This window comes from Haliotis cracherodii, unplaced genomic scaffold, assembly GCF_022045235.1.
Source record: "Haliotis cracherodii isolate W230 unplaced genomic scaffold, xgHalCrac1.p SCAF_17, whole genome shotgun sequence".
NCBI lineage: Eukaryota > Metazoa > Mollusca > Gastropoda > Lepetellida > Haliotidae > Haliotis > Haliotis cracherodii.
Window position 1 is genome coordinate 12,655,302 of NW_027266272.1, and position 20,239 is coordinate 12,675,540.

General features: G+C 41.2%; 1 protein-coding gene across 1 annotated transcript in view; it reads right to left on the reverse strand.

Moving 5' to 3' along the window:
* Positions 1 to 724: 724 nt before the first annotated feature.
* LOC139464902 (integrin beta-PS-like) overlaps positions 725 to 20,239 on the reverse strand; it is a 47,326-nt gene continuing 27,811 nt past the window's right edge. The window contains exons 9-22 of the mRNA XM_071246481.1: positions 19,764 to 19,847; positions 19,101 to 19,178; positions 17,779 to 17,967; positions 16,673 to 16,749; positions 15,792 to 15,843; positions 14,473 to 14,628; positions 13,375 to 13,514; positions 11,896 to 12,032; positions 11,122 to 11,231; positions 10,036 to 10,122; positions 8,318 to 8,441; positions 7,722 to 7,832; positions 6,143 to 6,309; positions 725 to 5,808 (exon numbers count right to left, since the gene is read on the reverse strand). Coding sequence (XP_071102582.1) covers positions 5,728 to 5,808; positions 6,143 to 6,309; positions 7,722 to 7,832; positions 8,318 to 8,441; positions 10,036 to 10,122; positions 11,122 to 11,231; positions 11,896 to 12,032; positions 13,375 to 13,514; positions 14,473 to 14,628; positions 15,792 to 15,843; positions 16,673 to 16,749; positions 17,779 to 17,967; positions 19,101 to 19,178; positions 19,764 to 19,847 — 1,593 coding nt within the window. The 3' untranslated portion in view covers positions 725 to 5,727. The remainder of the gene's footprint in view (positions 5,809 to 6,142; positions 6,310 to 7,721; positions 7,833 to 8,317; positions 8,442 to 10,035; positions 10,123 to 11,121; positions 11,232 to 11,895; positions 12,033 to 13,374; positions 13,515 to 14,472; positions 14,629 to 15,791; positions 15,844 to 16,672; positions 16,750 to 17,778; positions 17,968 to 19,100; positions 19,179 to 19,763; positions 19,848 to 20,239) is intronic.

The following is a 20,239-nucleotide window of genomic DNA, read 5'->3' on the forward strand; positions in this document are numbered from 1 at the left end:
ACAGACACACATACTCACGGACACACGTGTACACACAGACCCAGACAAAGACACACAGATATACACATACACTACTCAGAAGCACACACACGTACCCACATACACATGCATAAAGTATTCTAAACGATTTAAAGCACATCTTTCCCGTTGACTGCTATAGAGTGCTATATCTTCTGTATGCATGAAGTTTTGTTTGTCGGGTTGTTGTTTAACGTCGCACTCAGCAATATTCCAGCTATATGACGGCGGTCTGTAAATAATCGACTCTAGACCAGACAAACCACTGATTGATAACATGAGCATCGATCCACGCAAATGGGATACGATGACGTACATCAACCAAATCAGCGAGTTAACCTCCCGATCCCGTTAGTCGCCTCTTACGACAAGCATGGGTTGCTAACCACGGGTCGTATGCATGAAATGTTTTACGCGATTAGAACATAGCTTCGAAACTGTCTGCTTTAGAATATCCAATTCCCAGGATAAATGACGTGTTAACCAAGATACAATACGTTCCAAGTGTGGAAAGTCCTTTGACTTTGTGGCCTTATAAAGATTCTAACCCGTACAGTCTCTCTACCTCGGCACATGGTGTTAACGTGCAGCAAGCAGCTCATCCGATAAGAAGATGAAAACAAAAACAAACGAATCACTGGTTTATTTTAAATTATTTTACTAAAATCATTTAAAACAGTTAAAACACATTCAACAAATCAAGCTAAAACAGTAATTATATAAATAGCGCTATACATCGAGGCTTTTAAGAAGAAATGCAAACAGCATTCAATAGAATGATGTGGGGGCACGGGTGGCCCAGTCGTCTAAGGCGCCGTGATTCGCTGTGCAGAGTTGCGTCCCTTGGGCACGACAGAAACCTATAATTGTGGGTTCGAATCCCGGTTCGCCCCGATTATGTTTCTAGGTTTGTCAGCATCATACCCGTGCTCGTGGGTTTCGCCAAAGTGGTAAACGTCTGAGTCCTGCATCATTTCGGGCTTTCCTTCCACATTAAGCTGACACGCCGTGATATACCTGGAATACTGTTAAAAGCGGCGTTAAACCCAAATAACTCACCCCAATAGAATTATGTATCACGTCACATGTAATGGGTCATATCAGACATGGACTGCTCATTGTTCACTGGGAAATACATGCTATTCTACTCAATCTTTGATAGAGATATTCTGAGTGTCCAGTTGTCATCTGAATGATTGTTTGGAGACGCCCACAGACGAATACTATACGATATAGCCATGTTACTAGCGTATTTTCTGCTTCATTGAAAATCAGTTGGACTTCAATACAGTTAAATACTTTTTAAAGTACAGTAAACTACGTTTATAACGATCACGCTTACAACGAACTTACCGATATAACGAAATTATCTTTTTAGGCCCGGACATTTGTTGTATATATGCTTGCTTTTTACGAACTAAATATGTGGTCCCTTTGAGTTCGTTATAACCGTAGTTTACTGTATTGATTAGAGTGGGATGTACGTGTGAACATTTGAAAAATGAAAACAATGGTATTTCGTAAAAATGGAAATCTGAAACAGAATATAAACTTGGGCGAATGATAATAGTCATATTGAAATTGTCAACCAGTTTAATTGGAGCGGTCGGGTAGCCTAGTGGTTAAAGCGTTCGCTCGTCACGCCGAAGACCCGGGGTCGATTCCCGACATGGGTACAATGTGTGAAGCCCATTTCTGGTGTCCCCCGCCGTGATATTGCTGGAATATTGCTAAAAGCGGCGTAAAACCATACTCACTCACTCAACCAGTTTAACTATCCGGGTAATATGTTGTACAGGTAGTAGTTCAGTTACACAGAAATCTTCATTTGGCAAGGGACTCTAAACTAAAGAACATAACATTTTTTAAGAGAATTTTTATTTTTCAAATTTTGAATTTTTTTTGAAGCAGCAATCCTGCAGTATGGTTGTAAAATAAAGGGAATAACAAAGACGTGTGACTTTGAGCTGAAAACGAATTTTTAATAAATCCCAAACACAGTAAATCAAACCCTGCAATGACCTCACTGAAGGTACAAGTAGTTATACAAGTGAAACGTTAGGCAACAAGGAACATTTGTTTATGCAAATTGTGAGTGGTGGGTTCTACCGGTCGAGCAGGACTGCTTCCTTTTTTCGTGAACACCTGGTGTCATCAATTTTTAGCGTTCCAGTCACATAACGTTTATAACAATTTTGCCTTTCACTCTCAACGTAATCTGTTTCGACAGATGACCGAGACTGAATATTCCCTTGATTTACGTTGTATATTTTGGTAAGGAAAACACAGATCCCATGGTCTTAAGGGGCATCTCTGCGCATCGACTTGTTTCAGCATCAATGACACATGTGGCTATGATTACTACTGATCTCTGAGATACAACGCGAGTTTAACGTGTAAAAGTGTAAGCGTAGGATAATTTTATCGCAACACTGAAAGTGTCAAATGTCTGAAAACCAAATGAGTCCAGACAAAAACGCAGTAACAGTATATATAAGTAAAACGATCAACTTTGGTATACAAAAATAACACGTAGCGATAGATATGGAACTGTTCGTCTAATATACAATATATACAATTACATCATAAGTCATCAATAGACTCCCACGTCATCTGTACATGAGAGCTGGTCGTCGAATAGAAATGTATAAACATTTCACCAATTTAAATTCTTTGGAAAACTTATGAATATATTACTGATACATCACAATAGTTATTAAGATACTGCGGTGAATTCCCCCTTTTCCTGTTTCTTTGTTTATTCTCAGAAGTCCGCGGTTCCTCGGCATCACTTCACGAATATTTGGACGGATTTTTGTGTGGGAAGGGTCAAGAATTCCCAAAGTGGAACTTTAGATAAAAACAATACCATCCACTTCGCGCGTATGTTGTCCTCTGACCTAGTCTTGTAAGTGGGTGGGTACTACGTCACCAGTACACACGAAACAGTGACCTTTAACCGTGGAGAATGCAGTCGTAACGTAGTACCCAAACTTTATAGTTATTGGGTAATGAATTGACCGGTTTGTTTAAATCGGATGGAATCATTTTATGTGATAATTCATTCACCAAAGTTGTGAGAAATATACATCAACTACTACAAACAAATTACATGAGATCACACTACCGCTTCCGAAGAATTCTGTTTCCGTATCAAGCCAGGATGCTGAGTCAGTTCTAACTGCATGTGAATCTGACATGCCGTGACATAAGTGAAATACTGTTGTTTAAAAGCGGCGTAAAATACAACTCACTCACTGTGTCAAAACGTTACCCATCATCAAAATCTGTCCAAATATTCGCATGTGCTGAGTCGCCCGGGATTACCCGCTTTCTACTACAAGGAATGTTCTGACTAAGAATGCTAAACACATACCCCTGGGAAAAAGTCAAGCATCACTATATATTTCCATATGATATATTGTGAAATCATATGTTAACTTTATGATGAAAAACATTTCTTTTTGCTTACAAAGGAACAAAGTCATACTTAATGCACAAAACTAAAAAGATTAAAAATAGTTTTGGAAATACGGCTATCGGTATTTGACTACAAAACACGAAAATATGATGAAAAATGAGAGTTGATTGATGTTCTTAGCCTCAAATAGAAGGATTGTATAACAGTGAAACATGTTGTTGCGGTCATCACATGATATCACAGAAGTATATCCAGAAAGACACTCAAGTCAAGGGGCGGTCGAGGAGCCTAGTGGTTAAAGCATTCGCCCGTCACTCCGAAGACCCAGGTTCGATTCCCGACATCGGTACAATGTGTGAAGCCCATTTGTGGTGTCTCCCGCCGTGATATTGCTGGAATATTGCTAAAGCGGCGTAAAACTATACTCACTCACTTACTCAAACTCAAGTCCTTTGAGCGAATTGTTTCGCTGTGACGAGTCAGTAACCTAAGCAGGGATCTGTGACCTTTGGAAAATGGACAAACTTAAGGAACGTATAGTTATCAAGATCAGTTTTCCTATGCAAGAGCAGGACGAAGATGGGGAAAACTTTGGTGGAGGTCCGTAGTGATTCTGATGTGCAAATCACCGTTGAGCATAGGAGCGAAAAATTAATCGCAGGGGCAGTAAAATGTGTATCAGGAGATCCACAGTGTTATTGTGCCAAATTGTCATCGATGTCACCGATGGTATCATTCGTATTCCATATATAGATATACCCAAAGAATAAATTAATGGAAATTGAACATAATGAAAATATAAAAGTGGTGCTTATCTTTGTTCCAGTAGTGTTGCTATTGGAATGACACATTCTTCGGGGAGGGGTATACTATGATACGAGCTGACGTCTCAGCACTGGAATGCTGGCAGTGTTATAGTTTAATTAACCAACCAATATACACAGACGGGCATTCATGTACATAACACGCTTCCAATATATACAAATATTTGCTGTACATTCTCAACACACTTAACTCCAGACAAAACGAAGCTGGATATCTCGAACATGGGCTATCATCTTCAGTTTGTTATATCCACAGTTAAAGGGAGTCATCGATCGATACAGTAAAGACTGGAAGATGTGAAGTATCACGTGATGTACTACGTCAAATTGGAATTCCTTTTTGAACACATCTTGAATGGGAAGAGAAAAACGTAACTTTAAATATCGCAATGATGTAAAAATACGTCCCATTATCGCAATAAGCATAATGACGTTTCGATTTCGGATTAAACAGTGCTTGAAAAGACCGATCGCTATCTACCTTTAACTATTCATAGGATGATAGTCGGACATGAAACACATCTTAGCAGTGATTATTAATTGAACATATTCTAATAACATTGAAATATACTCCCGATGAGAAACTTTCAATTTCAAATATTCGCCATAATTACATAATCAAAGTAGTTGTTTTGAAACTAAGATAAATGTTAAACATGTTTTGATTATATAATTTTTAATATTATTATATGTTAATGTGATTTTTTTTACAGTTTACATATTTCAGGTCGACATTATAGCAAACTGCTTTTCAATTTTTAAGATTTAATTATTTTTTTTTAATTTAAGATTTAAATATTTAAAAAGAGTCGGTTGACCCTAAAAATGGCTACATTATACCATATGGTGGAGTTCCCCTGTGAAATGTTTTTTTTACGATAACATGGCATGATGTTATCATACAAATATCTCTTGCATATAAAAAAATGAAGGCACATTTTGATCAAATAGATTACCAGAGATTGCACACGAATATTGAAGAGACTTTTATATACACTGAAATCGTTTCCAAGTATTTGTCCTAAATACAGTGCAGTAAAGACCAATACTTATTTAGAATTATTTAGTGTTGGAGATTTAATTCTTCAGTTTTATCATTCTGCATTTCATGATGGCAATATAACATCTTCTTCATCAAATAAATATACGATGCACATTGCCGATTGCGGTGTTGAGAGTTGGAGTTTGGAGCGGGTATATTTTTAAAGAAAGAGCCGGATTATGCAGGTTCATATTATTCTGCGTTCTGCTTGGTCGATACTGCTGGTTAAATGAGAGGGTCGTATTACATAGGGGCTACTTTGGACTGAGTGTATGTTCATCTTGTATTGTGATTCCCTGTTATTTGATTGTAATCAAATCTCGTTCTCGGTCAAGACACCGACGTTTGAATTTAGGTACCTTCAACTGCAAGACAACATGAGTATTATGAATGATGATAGGTCTTCCTTTAACTCTCGGCTATTAATCCGCCAAAGGTTCACTTCTTTCAAAATTTGGATTGTTGAAAGTTGTTGTAGGGTCTCTAAAAATTGGATTCCTCGCCTGCAAGGAAAAATATTGAACAACTTTAACGCAATACAGAACATAATGAAGCGCATATAAAATATCATCAACGTGTCCATTTTACACCTCATAAAAGGGAGACAACTCGTGTCTGTCGTGCGCTTCTTTGATGTTATCGTTATTGTTTTTGAGCGATGATCAATACGCGACATTGTAGATACATTATACCATCAATAGGCAGTAGACATGGCCTTAATTTACATATATTAGTGTTTAGTTGAAGGTAAATTCAAACTCTGTTTAGAAATAGCCAACAGAGATGCACAGAGCCATGAGGACTAGGTCAGACAGTCAGAAGACGACGAGACAGTACCTGTCCCCATTTGGGGTTATTTATTTCCTCCTTAAAGCGGGCGTACTCTATCTCGTCATATCGGGACGTCAATATTTTCCATAATATCAACAGCAGTATTCCGACCCCCAGAATTCCTCCGACAACCCCCAGTACAATGGGGAGGATGTCCACCTCTTTCGGGCAGTCTGCAAAATAACTTGGTAATATTTATCTCATTAAACGTGATATAGTGATTCAGTGTGGTTTCACGCCTCTACGAGCAGTATGCAGGCAGCATCACAGCGAGGACGACCCGTGAAGATCCGGGGTAAAATAGGTCTTCAGCAACCCATGCTTGCCGTAAAAGGCGACTATGCTTGTCGTAAGAGGCGACTAACGGGATCGGGTTGTCATGCTCGCTGACCTGGTTGATGCATGTCATCGATCCCAATTGCGTGGATCGATGCTCATGATGTCAATCACTGGATTACCTGGTCCAGACTCGATTATTTACTGACCGCCGTCGTATAGCTGGAATATTGTTGAGTGCGGCGTTAAACAACAAATAAACGAACAAACAAAAACGGCGAGGCCCCTGACCTGGCAACAGAAGGATTTAACCACTCCTCGGCTACCCCTGGGCTACCCCTCTGCTACCCCTGGGCTACCTCTCTCTGCTATACATGATGAATGAGACGGCATCCAGTCCATAAAAGGATAGAAGTTGTATTCGTTGACTTTCACCAGCTGATGAATACAGTGCCTCACGTGATCAAATTCCATGATGCGCGAAGTAATTCCATGGCAAAGAAAGCAATCATTGATTTGTAAAACTCACAGCAGGGTATATTCATCAGTGAATAAATACACAGAGCACACGCCATGGAGCACACGCGTATCTTTTCGTGCTTGTGTACATAGAGAGCCCAATAACTCTGTCAGGATAACTGATGAAGATGAAGATAATTGTTTGATTGGCATTCTAGAAGATTGTGAGTAAATAGGAAAACATACAACTTTATGAATACAACTTCTGGTTTATTGCATATAGCGACGTTTCGATGTAGATTCTTTCACCGTTATCAAGCGTGAGGGACTACAGCCAAGTGGCGAGATAATACTTCTTTTCAAGCCGGTTGAGGGTGCTGATGATGTTGACTGCCACGTCTCCATGTAGACGTCTAGTTGGCTGTAGTTATTTCAGCTTGATAACGGTGTACGACTCCACATCGAAACGCAATAGAGCCGTGAAGATCCGGGGTAGAATAGGTCTTCAGCATCCCATGCTGGCCGTAAAAGGCTACTATGCGTGTCGTAAGGGGCCTCTAACGGGATCTGGTGGTCAGGCTCGCAGACTTGAAATCAATCACTGGATTGTCTGGTCCAGACTCGATTATTTACAGACCGCCGTCATATAGCTGGAATATTGCTGAGTGCGGCGTTGAACAAGAAACAAACAAACAAAAAATATGTTTGAGGGATATGGACTTTCTTGCGACAACAGTACCAATATCAGATGACACCGCCGTTGGATTATCAAATATTTTCAACGGAAAAAATGGATAGTTCAACACTTTATGAGAAAACATTATGTGCTCTAGATTGGTTCCGCCCTCACCTTTAGCGTCTTGTACCAGTATCGTTGTGTTACGCTCACTGTTGTAAATGACCTTGAACTTCATCGTGCATCTGTCTTCGTCCTTGAGTTTACATGTACCATTGTCGTCTTCTGTACAAAGGAATGACACTTAGTATAAGTACATTATTCCCAGGTGTGTAAAACCTCTGAACCAGAAACATGGCTTGAACTATTAGTACTGCGCCAGATAGGGTAACAAATACAATCTTTTAACGTCTTCTCCTTGCAGATGCTCTACCACTAGATCACGGAGGCAGTCAGGTTAATCATTGGCGATTAAATCATAACCATTGTATAGATTATGTTTTTTAGTTAGATTACTGTGTTTAATAATCTGGCCTGTTACTGGGGTCGGGTCGGTGAGATCTTAGGAATTGGGGGGGGGGGGGGGGGGGGGGGGGGGGGTTCCATTAAAGCATAAAACAGCGAGGAAGGGGATGGGAGCGCTAAAATGTATCACAAAAATAATTAGGAGCGTAAAAAATGTAACAGTTCTATATTTTCAAATATTTTACTTTAATTAATTGTAAATTATCAGTCCCTAATTCATTTAAAATATTACGTATTAGTAATACCGTCTATGTTTTCCACCTTCACCACGTGACCACACTTGTTAAGGCAGTCGATTTCCGGAAGTCCGGTCCCGAACGCTACACACTCTGCGCATGTGCGACTGTCGGCACATACACCTGGGCATGTCTGTAACACAACAAACACTCGTGTTGTCATAGCAACAAGAAAATCAAAATTTTTCAAAGAGACAAGAAATGAAATCTGCGTGTTGTCATTAATACTATAGATGCCAAACGTTCGTAGTGTTATGTTGGCAAGTTCATGTTGTCATAGGAAAACAATCGCTATCCATACATCCTACGTCCGGGGAACAAGTAATTAAACACCTACTTTATCATAGGGACAAGGTATCAGTGTTGTCATATTATATAAATTCAAGCTTTTATATCCCGGGGACGGGAAATTCATATAAACTGTCGGGCAAAAGAAAGTATACACCAATGTTTGATGGTGGTTAAAATGAAACAAACGAGAAATGGTTATTCGATTGCGATGAATTTGATACGGGTATCATAGTGTTTTGGACCTAAGGTTTGCGTGAAGGTGCCTGTTTTCAGCACAGTATACGTAACGTATACATATATATATAAACCTATAACTTCAAACTGTGGGACGCTGTAATGAGAAAACAGATAACACATGGAAGAGAGAGAGAGAGAGAGAGAGAGAGAGAGAGAGAGAGAGAGAGAGAGAGAGAGAGAGAGAGGCCATAATTTCCTCCAGAAAACAGGTTCCTATTACATCATACGTTTTGAGACGGCCCCTCATTTCCAGGTTACAAAATACACCGTTATCATGACACGCCACGTATCCCAATCAGTAATGTCTGAATGAGTGGTGGGGTTGTTCTCATAATGTTTATCGGGGTTATACAACAGCTGCTTATCGCAACTATGATGATTTTCACGAAGATGAGAGACACCTCAACCCAGTTAGATCTAGTCTTTCTGCCATCACACTGGACACAGCACTTCCAGCTTCCGAGGTCATTCAACCCATGCATGTATAGGTACCGCTATGTGAGGGTCCGTATCAATCAGTTATTATTTGGATCTGAAATTGAGTCAATTCATTCATTCATTGCAGGGTTGCGTACCTTGGGCACGCCAGAGATCTATGATCATAGGTCGAATCCCGGGTCGCCCGGATTATGTTTAGGTTTGTCAGCACCATACCCGTGCTCGTGGGTTCCACCAAAGTGGTAAACGTCTGAGACCTGCGTCACTTCGGGCTTTCCTCCCAAATTAAGCTGACAAGCCGTGATATAACGGGAATACTGTCGAAAGTGGCGTTAAACCCAATTCACTCATCAATAATTCATTCGTCTTTTAAACATGGCAGCTATACGCAGGGGTGACGATTCGGGGAATGTATAAGAGGGAATACTCTCGACGCTGGAAAATAATACTTTGTATAAGGAAACAGTGGAAAAAATCTGCCTCAGGTTTTGCAAAGAGCAATGTGTGTATGAACTGATAAAAATGGCGTGTGAAAACACTCTAACAAATATCTTTTTTCAGGACGACCAGCATGTCTGGAGAACAGTTATTTTTTTGTCATGCGCCATATGATGTGAGAGCTTCATTTGCAAGTGTAAACAAAACAAGTATTGTTTGACAACACCAGCCGACATATAAAGTTTATGTCTGTGAACAAGATGGCTCATTTAGAACATACAGTATGTTAATATTTTCTTGAGAGATAGTGGTTGTTGACCTACCGGGCACTTGTCGCAGAGTCGGCCAACGTACCCCTCCCGGCACTTGCATTGTCCGCACACACAGGTTCCGTTACCACTACACAGTTCCTGGAACATAGTGAGTGAGTGAGTCGGGTGTGAGTGAGTGAGTGAGTCGGGTATGAGTGTGTGAGTGAGTGAGTGAGTGAGTGCAATAGGCAGTGCACGGTTCCACTACACAGTTCCTGGAACAGTGAGTTAGTGAGTTCAGGAGTGAGTGAGTGAGTGAGTGAGTGAGTGGGTGGCAGGTTGGGTGGGTTTGAGTGAGTGAGTGAGTCGGGTGTGAGTGAGTCGGGTATGAGTGTGTGAGTGAGTGAGTGCAATAGGCAGTGCACGGTTCCACTACACAGTTCCTGGAACAGTGAGTTCAGGAGTGAGTGAGTGAGTGAGTGAGTGAGTGGGTGGCAGGTTGGGTGGGTTTGAGTGAGTGAGTGAGTAAGTGGGTGGTTGAGTGAGTGAATGGGTGAGTGAGTGAGTGAGTTCAGTGCAACAGGCAGTGCAGAGTTCCACTACACAGTTCCTGGAACAGTGAGTTAGTGAGTTAAGGAGTGAGTGAGTGAGTGGGTGGGTGGGTGGGTGGGTGGGTGAGTGAGTGAGTGAGTGAGTGAGTGAGTGAGTGAGTGAGTGAGTGAGTGAGTGAGTGAGTGAGTGAGTTCAGTGCAATAGGCAGTGCACAGTTCCACTACACAGTTCCTGGAACAGTGAGTTAGTGAGTTAGTGAGTTGAGGGGTAAGTTGGTGAATGAGTGGGTGAGTGGTTGGTTGGTTGGGTGGGTTTGAGTGAGTGAGTGAGTGGGTGGTTGAGTGAGTGAGTGAGTGAATGAGTGAGTGAGTGAGTGAGTGAGTGAGTGAGTGAGTGAGTTAGTGAGTGAGTGAGTGAGTCAGTGAGTGAGTCAGTGAGTTCAGTACAAAAGGCAGTAATGTTTCAGCTGTATTGTGTATCATCGAGGACCAGCTCGATCACGGTGTTAGAATCTACATGGAAACGCCGCTACATGCAATAAACCAGAAGTTGTTATCCACAAAGTTTACGTTTTCTTACTTAAACTACAAGTCATTAGCCAAGTACCTGTTTGTCGTCTCGGCAGGTGACGTCGCTGATGGCGCACTCACAGCTGTTGCCGGTGTAGCCGTCGTTGCAGAAACACGTCCCGCACGAACATCGGCCTTGTGTCGGCCCTGCAAAAAACAACATGTCAAGCAGTGCTCTAAAAGTTCACTGTTCACCTTTTCGTCACTCAGTATGTCGTCTTAAACAATGTAACTTCATGTGAGTGTCCAAATGGTCTGATATTGTCGCGCTGCTTATGTCTGTCTACGAATAAGACGATACCATACTTTCTGGAACACAAATACAAAGTGATATTATCTTGAACCCTGATTCGGAAGGTATCGCGGCGAATTGGTCCAGAATATTAATCGCAATAGAATAGAGAAACAATACACTCGATAAGCGAGGACACAGGATACTGACTCCGAGCCCTTGATTAAGCCCCTTAATGCCGAGAGCCAGGCAGGGCAACAATAAGTCCCATATTTTATCATTTTGGCATGACGCAACCGGGGATCGAACCAAATACTACTACTACTACTACTACCACTACTACTACCACTACTACTTCTGCTACTACTACTACTATTACTACTACTACTACTACTACTACTACTTCTACTACTACTACTACTGTTACCACTACTACTACTTCTACTACTACTACTGTTACTACTACTACTACGACTAATCATAATAACAACATTAGACACCTATGCACAGTGGAGGGTCGTGAATGTCTAACACAGCAGGGTGAAACCGGGTGAAACACAGCATGTTCTATCGACTCACCCCCACACGTGCTTCCCGCGTAGGTGGGGCAGGCGTTGTCATGACACTGGCAGTAGGATCCGCTGTAACCCCGTCTACAGACGCACTGTCCACACTCGCACTTCCCAACACCGGAACACTGCACAGTCGAGTTTGGGCTGCAGACATCAAAACATACAGTTGAACCCCATTACTCCGGACGGGGCGGTTACAAATATGAGTGAGTGATATTCCAGCAATATCACTGCGGGGGATACCAGAAATGGGCTTCACACATTGTACCCATGTCGGGATTCGAACCAGGGTTTTCGGCGTGACGAGCAAACGCTTTAACCACTAGGCTACCCGACCGCCCCTGTTACAAATATGAACTATGGGTACAGAGAAAAGTCGCGTTCTATGTGTTGGCGCTGTAAAACGACGACATATGAGGGGGACAACGGGAATAACGGGATCAGGACTAACGGTTTCATCGTTGTTGAATCATTTGCGTGTAACTGTAAGACAAGGTGGTTAAAATTGCACTTTTGAGACACTAGAAATGGTAACGTTAACAGATGGGATCCTCTTTAAAGAGTCATGAGATAATATGACTAATATCAAAATAATAAAATGACAACAATGTGTTTTCCTACATGGTTTCTAGGATCAAACGAAAAACATATCCATGTTATAATTGTGTAAATATAAAAACAGTTTACAGGAAACTCTTTTGAAGCCAAGTCTTTTCCTGTGCTTATGTACCGACATCGCCATTATGGGGAAAATGTCCTGTGAAAGTAACAGGAGGCTTCATATATAGACGTCAGTTTTTTCTCAGTTATGACAACTTTCCTGCTTTAATAGCTAAGGGAATTGCAAGTGTAAAAATAATTTCTCCCTTAGAGAGTTCTCCCTTGAAAGTTGGGCAATTCCGTTGAATAAAGGAGGTGGCGGTGTGGTTTGTGTGTGTGTGTGGTGGTGGTGGTGGTGGTGGTGGTGTGTGTGTGTGTGGGGGGGGGGGGGGGGGCATGCTTTCTAAATCTACAACACCAAAGTCTAAACAATAAACGGTTTTGCTGTGAACCTCAAAATAGACCAGTGATTAATCAACCAATCTAAACTCCTAAAGTGAGTATGTGAGTTGTGTTTGACGCCGCTTTGAACAGTATTCAGGCTACATCAAGGCGTGTCGGCTACATGCAGGAGGAAAGCCAGAAGTGATGCAGGTCTCAAATGTTTACCACTTCGGTGAAACCCGCGAGCACGGGTATGGTGCTGACAAACCTAGAAACATAATTGGGGCGAACAGGGATTCGAACCTACGCTCATAGGTTTCTGGGGTGACAGAGGGTCGCAACCTTCCATAGCGAATTGCGGCGTCTTAGACGACTGGGCCACCCGTGCCCCTCAATTGAAAGCTGCTCCAGGGTAATGCAATTTCATAAATAGCCGTCATGTAGTTGGAATATTGCTGAGTGTGGCGTTAAACAATAAACAAACAAACAAACAAACACCTACCCTTGACATGACTCCGTCTCGCTTGTTGACAAATCTCCTTTACTGCATTCGCAGGTTTTACCGAAACGACCCTCGTTGCAGGAACAAATCCCGCACTGGTAGGTGCCATTACCACCACTGCATCGCGAGCTGTTCACCTCCTGTAATAATAATAATAATAATAATAATAATAATAATAATAATAATAATAATGATGATGATGATGATGATGATGATGATGATCATCATCATCATCATCATCATCATCAATATCTGTAGACGAAAAGGAAGTCCATTTATAAAGCATCATAAATGAATGCTCATTATTATTACCCCGGTCAGTGGATCCGTGTACATTTCATTCTCAGCTCCCTGAGGTGTATACATACCATGCTGCTATGAGGTGCTATGTGCATATAAATATCTTCTTTTTTTAACAAAACACTTCGCAACAATTGTTGTTCTCCACAGTCCGAAGCATCATTATTTTTTTCCATAATTATTTTCTGGAAGAATTTATTATTTCTATAACATTCCAGCACACATACCCCCTCCCCGCTTATTACTTGTCGAATGGTGCGACTAAATTGGTGGTCAGACTCGTTGACCCGGCCGTTTCTTGTCTTTATTCAAAGAGACCCGATGGTGTCATTTGTTGCTCATGTTTTCAATCACTGGTTTGCCTTGTCCAGACTCGATTACTTCTGTCTGACTGCGGCGTAAAACAACATTCTTGACTTTGTCCAACCTAACATTAATCTATAAAAGATGCAAGTAATTGAGTAAATGTTGTTCTTATGTTGCTGGGGACCCATTATAACCCGGTTCCCCCCAGCGTGAGACATCCGTGAAGATCCGGGGTAGAATAGGTCTTCAGGAACCCATGCTTGCCGTAAAAGGCAACTATGCTTGTCGCAAGAGGCGACTAACGGGATCGGGTGGTCAGGCTCGCTGACTTGGTCGATGCACGTCATCGTATCCCAATTGCGAACATCGACGCTCATGATATGGTTGTCTGGTCAAGATGTAATTATTTACAGATCGCCGTCATAGAGCTGGAATATTGCTGAGTGTGGCGGTAAACAGCAAACAAACAAACAAATGACCAAACCAACTTACTCCTCTCCCGGGTTTCTCACAGTCACACTGACATATGAACTCCAAGGTGACAGTCATTGTCTCGGGCAGATTGACCGGCGTTATCGTGATGTTCTGTACCCGGTCAGCGGGGTCAGCCGGACAATTAGTGGCCAGAATCTCAACCTCAAAGTCTAACTGAAACATAGCATAACATATACAGTAAACTACAGTTATAACGAACACGCTTATAACGAACTGACAGATATAACGAACTGACTTTTTGGTCCCGACTACTTGCTGTAGTCATGCTGTGTATGTACTTATAACGAACTACGGATATAACGAACTAAAATTAGTAGTCCCTTTGAGTTCGTTATAACCGTAGTTTACTGTATTCATAACTTGTACTTCTGTCAACTTCATTCATTTCCTGAGCTATTTCACGAGGGGCGGCATTTTGATCACATCCCACGTTATTGTACTGTCCTCTCTAGGCATTCATTGTATCCATCTAATCCCCATTAAGGCATCTGTTTCAGCAACGCAAAAATTACCTTGGAAACGAAACACCACCAAAGGTTGCTTTGATAGGATTGGGTAAAAGATATATTCCCGTTTATCCGAGTGGTAAATATTTCTGGATTAACGTATTGGTTTTGAGCGTCACCTGTGTGTAGGAAAGCGCACAATGTTGAGTGAGTATGGTTTTACGCCGTTTTTAGCAATATTCCAGCAATATCACGGCGGGGGGACACCAGAAATGGGCTTCACGCATTTTACCCATGTCGGGAATCGACCCCGGGTCTTCGGCGTGACGAGCTAACGCTTTAACCACTTTGCTACTTGAACGCCCCTGAAATTTCAAGATATATGCTAAGTTGAAATTTTAACTTAGTATCTTGAAATTTTAATAAGTTGAAATTTCAAGTTATAATCTTAAAAGTTCGATTTATCATCTTGAAATTTCAAGATCATTATCTTGAGATTTCAAGATCATTATCTTGAAATTTCAACTTAGTAACTATGTATCTTGAAATTACAAGAAAAAAACAAAATAAATGGCCCTAAAAGGCTTCCGTAAAATACCCATGGTAAAGATTTTAGTTGATTGCGAGTGAGTGATATTGGCTTATATAACAGTATTCCAGTTATTTTATGGTGTGTCAGCTTAATGTGTGCGTGTCTCAGATATTTACCACTTTGGTAAGCACGGAAACACAATCGGGTCGAACCGGGATTGGAACCCACGATTTCTGGCGTGCCCAAGGGACGCAACTCTGCACAGCGAATTGCGGCGCCTGAGACGAGTGGGCCACCCGTGCCCTCTCTCAGTTTATAAGAATCAAGTTCATGTTTACCGGCTGTCCTATTGTTATTCCTTTACACTGTTCCGGTAAATCCTTGTTTTTCCTGAAAATAACACACACAAATGAATAAAAAGAACAATATTTACATATTTACATATTTACACCATGATCCTAAAATACATAGACACATGTTGAACTTCTAATAAAGATGAATGTGATCAGAATTTGTTGAATATTTTTGGAATTTCTTTTTAAATATTTTTATTTCAATTCAGTAGACATATATCTGTAACATAGGTACATGAGGTATAGAAGTTCAGCAATACACAGGATCTTAAAACATGATCAAGATATCGGTAATACACATATATTGGATTGATACATTATGATAAGTAGCAGATAATTCTTCCATTTTCGGTCAAATTTATTAATATAATTAAACAGTAATTCTAATTTAAAGGGAAATAACCTACTCTTTCGACGATAACTGAAACACTGGTAGTTTTAAGCACATAAGGGGTTATTCCAGTGCACGTACTTCCAATTAATAAAACAACAAAGTCCATTTTCATTATTATTATAATTATCTCATGAGCATAAGTTTTTGAATCACTATTAAATAGTGATGACACCAGGTGTTTGCCAAACGGTTAGCGTATCATGTACCATAGCCTAAGTATCAGTGCATACATTTTGGACACCTACAAACTGTTTTTTAAACTGTAGAAATCACATACACTGATGAATTTTCTTTCGCTGCATAAGAAACCCTGAGATATCTCCACATGGAACATACGCATAAACACAAACTAATGTTGAGTTAAACAACTATTTTGATTAAATGATTTATTTTATAGAACATGACTGACCCTAATACGGTGCGTTTTTTCCCCACCAGTACATAAAAAAGGTCATCAACCATGCATACTCACGAGGTACAATCCGGAACAAGAGTAACCGTTACATTCGGCGGTGCGTCCACTTTCAGCGTCACTTCCGATATGATAGCCTATACGGATAAAAATAGAAATTAGTATTGTATTACACTGCGTGGCTGGCTGTTTCACAGCCGGAAGCTATCAGTTACAGCGCTCTGCACTTGGAGAGACCTCATTAACACGAACTCAATTAGCTCGAGGCTTCGCTTAAAGCGGAGTAGTTGTCACCTTAACAATCACATTACCTTGTCATTCTACCGGGTACCCATTCACTGCTGGGTGAACAGAGACATATTTCGAACAAAGCCACTTTACTTAGAAGGCACCACATGTCCTGAGGCTCGCAGTATGGTTTTACGCCGCTTTTAGCAATATTCCAGCAATATCACTGCGGGGGACACCAGAAATGGGCTTCACACATTGTACCCATGTCGGGAATCGAACCCGGGTCTTCGGCGTGACGAGCGAACGCTTTAACCACTAGGCTACCCAACCGCCCCCACAGTTGGTAAAAGAGCTGTGAGTGTAAAGCGCGTTTTTCTGTCCAGCTTGGCGTATGGTTCCTCTATGCCAAAATTGTCCAAACTTTATTCCAAGCGTTTAGTGCATTGAGTGTTTACTATCAAATTTCAGTGTCAAAGATATTTGTGTTTATAATCTGTTCGCCAGGCCAAGAAGCGATCGTCGAGCCGTGGCTTCTATTTTTAACATGGATTTACAGTCACAGAGCTATAGCCGTCCCTTGTTCCGCTCTACAAAATGGTTTTAGATGTGCAATATATCACTGTAGTAACTCCATCCTTCATGAAACTACGACAGTCTTATATCTACATCCGTCTGCGACTAGAACCCATGGTTACCGCTCAACAAGGCAGTCTCAGAACTAGCTACGACTGGCGCAAGTATCCGAGTTACAGTCGAAGTTTCGCTAAGATCGCTTTGAGGAACGATATCCCGTTCCACAAGGCAATCTTAGAACTACGACTATCGTAAGCATACATTAATGTAGGGGAGTTACGATCATCTTAGCGCTAAGATCGCTTTGACTTTGGACTTGAAAATTAAGAAATAGCCAGCAAGACGTTAACTGGGCAACAAACCTCGTAGTTGTCCTTCACTATCTTGATGACGTTGCTGGAGTCTGCGTCCAGGACGTCGACGCTTGAACCCACGATGACTTCACTCAGTTTGTCATAGTCCTGCTTGGCTTCTTGTTTGGCAATGGCGAAAATAATGTTGACTTTCCTTTTGGACACCCAGTAGGCGATCTGACCCACGGACGGGTAATCCTGAAAATACACCATGTGCAAGTATCAGACGGGCTACCTAAGTCCAATACTGTGAGACCTCGTTAACCCGGACTCACTCGTTCACTGAAATCGTCCGGATTGACAAATGTCCGGATAAACAAGGTGAGGCGAGGTAAAAAGGGGGTTAACGTCGCGTCCAAGATGATTGCACTTATATGGCGACGTACATGCACGTGTGTGTGTGTGTGTGTGTGTGTGTGTGTGTGTGTGTGTGTGTGTGTGTGTGTGTGTGTGTGTGTGTGTGTGTGTTTGTGTGTGTGTGTGAGAGAGAGAGTGTGTGTGTGTGAGTGTGTGTGTGGCTGCTTGTACTCGTCCGGACTAATGCCGATTTTATAGTGCTAGTCCACTGAGATACCATGACGCAGTTTATCATGAATAAATAACGCACCCCACTCCGAGCCGACCAGTCCTTGTTTTAGTCCATTAATGGCGCGCGCCAGGCAGGGTAACAACAAGAACCGTATTTAACGTCTTTAGGAATAGAACCCACGATCTTCCGCTCTACCACTAGACCACAGACGCGGTCCCAGAAACACAAGCACGGATAGTCTTTGAATGACATTGAGAAGTGATACACAGAACTGAGAGAATTTGTGGATGTCAACTTCTTTATAATAAAGAACACAACGTTTTGGATTATAACCTTATTCCTAAATCAGGTAAATTTCTCATTACGCCTTCATTGACATGATGGGCTAAGCATCTACTCCGAAACATCCATACATTCTCTCTCTTAAGTCATGACTATTTGAGTATGTCCTCAAAGGCGAGGTTTCCGGATGAACCTGATGAGTCCAGATGAACCAGATTTCCCTGTAGACAGTACCATTCTTACGTTCTACAATACATACATCTTTTCTCGATTTTCTATTTAATCAGTGAGCGTAAATCCAACATGAATTTCCTATCTACGAAAGTAACGTTTTAATAGTCATTGACTAGCTTTAAAAATATTCAAGATATAACAGAACATAACACAATATATATATATATATATATATATATATATATATATATATATATATATATATATATATATATTAAATATCCAAAGTCTCTCTGAGAGTTTATCTCTAATTCTGTGTTTTTTTAATACAGGAAGCAGTTCTTACCTGGATTAATTCTTGTGGGTTTTCCCCACTCTTGTCCAGGTGACACTGTCCGTCATTAGGGATGACAATACCCGCCAGCTGTAACACACACAACCAGCAGAGTTGACGTCAATGCAGGCAGCTAGGCATGAAGGCAGGTTTCTATACTGGGGTATGCATTCCAGAGTGTCACATCGGCATTATCTTAGTCGTATATTGACGAGTCTTTGTTCACGATAATGATTATCATGAACAGAACACTAAAACCACATATATGTTAACAAAACACGCACGATGAACGGATGGCGTTCAGTGCTGCTTGTCTGTGCCTTATCCACTCGCCCGCCGTGCAACAGTTGGCCTTTATCATCGGTATTATCCTGATGTATTTCTGTTCACGTCTCCTACATATTATTGGTTGTATCGTGCATATCAGAATTTCTCACATATATATCAGAACTCGCTCTCTTGTATATCAGTACTCGCCCTGATCTACAACAGTTATCTCACATCCCTACATCAGTACTCGCCCTACTATACATCAGTACTCGTCCTACTCTACATCAGTACTTATCCTTCTCTACATTAGTACTCGCCCTTCTCTACATAAGTACACGCCCTGCTCCACATCAGTACTCGCCCTTCTCTACATCAGTACTCGCCCTTCTCTACATCAGTACTCACCCTTCCATCCCCTGCTGCATGGAACGTGGAGTCGGAGGAGTAGATGAGAAGTTTCCTTGCGGACTCGCGCCATCCCAGCTGCTTCTGCAATTGAGTCAGTGACGTCACAATGTTATTTGCTCTATGTGTACGTACCGTACCGCCATTCGAATGTACTGAGGCAAGGTAGATATGAGCAAGACATTTCTGTGTACCGGTATATGTGGACCAAAAGCAATAGGTGCAGACATTATATGACTTATCCACAACAAACATCATAGCATGATTAAGGAGAAAAATCTACTGTGTTTTGAAATTTGAGGTAGTCTCAATGTAGATTAGGTATAATTTACTTTAATTTGGAACCATTCGCTTTAGGCATGCTAAATTTGAGGTATCGAATGGAATTAGATACCTAATTTTACTATTTTGGCCAATCAGAATCAAGTATTCTTCAGTGTCATTGTAGACTAAAATACACCAAAGGTGAAGAGATA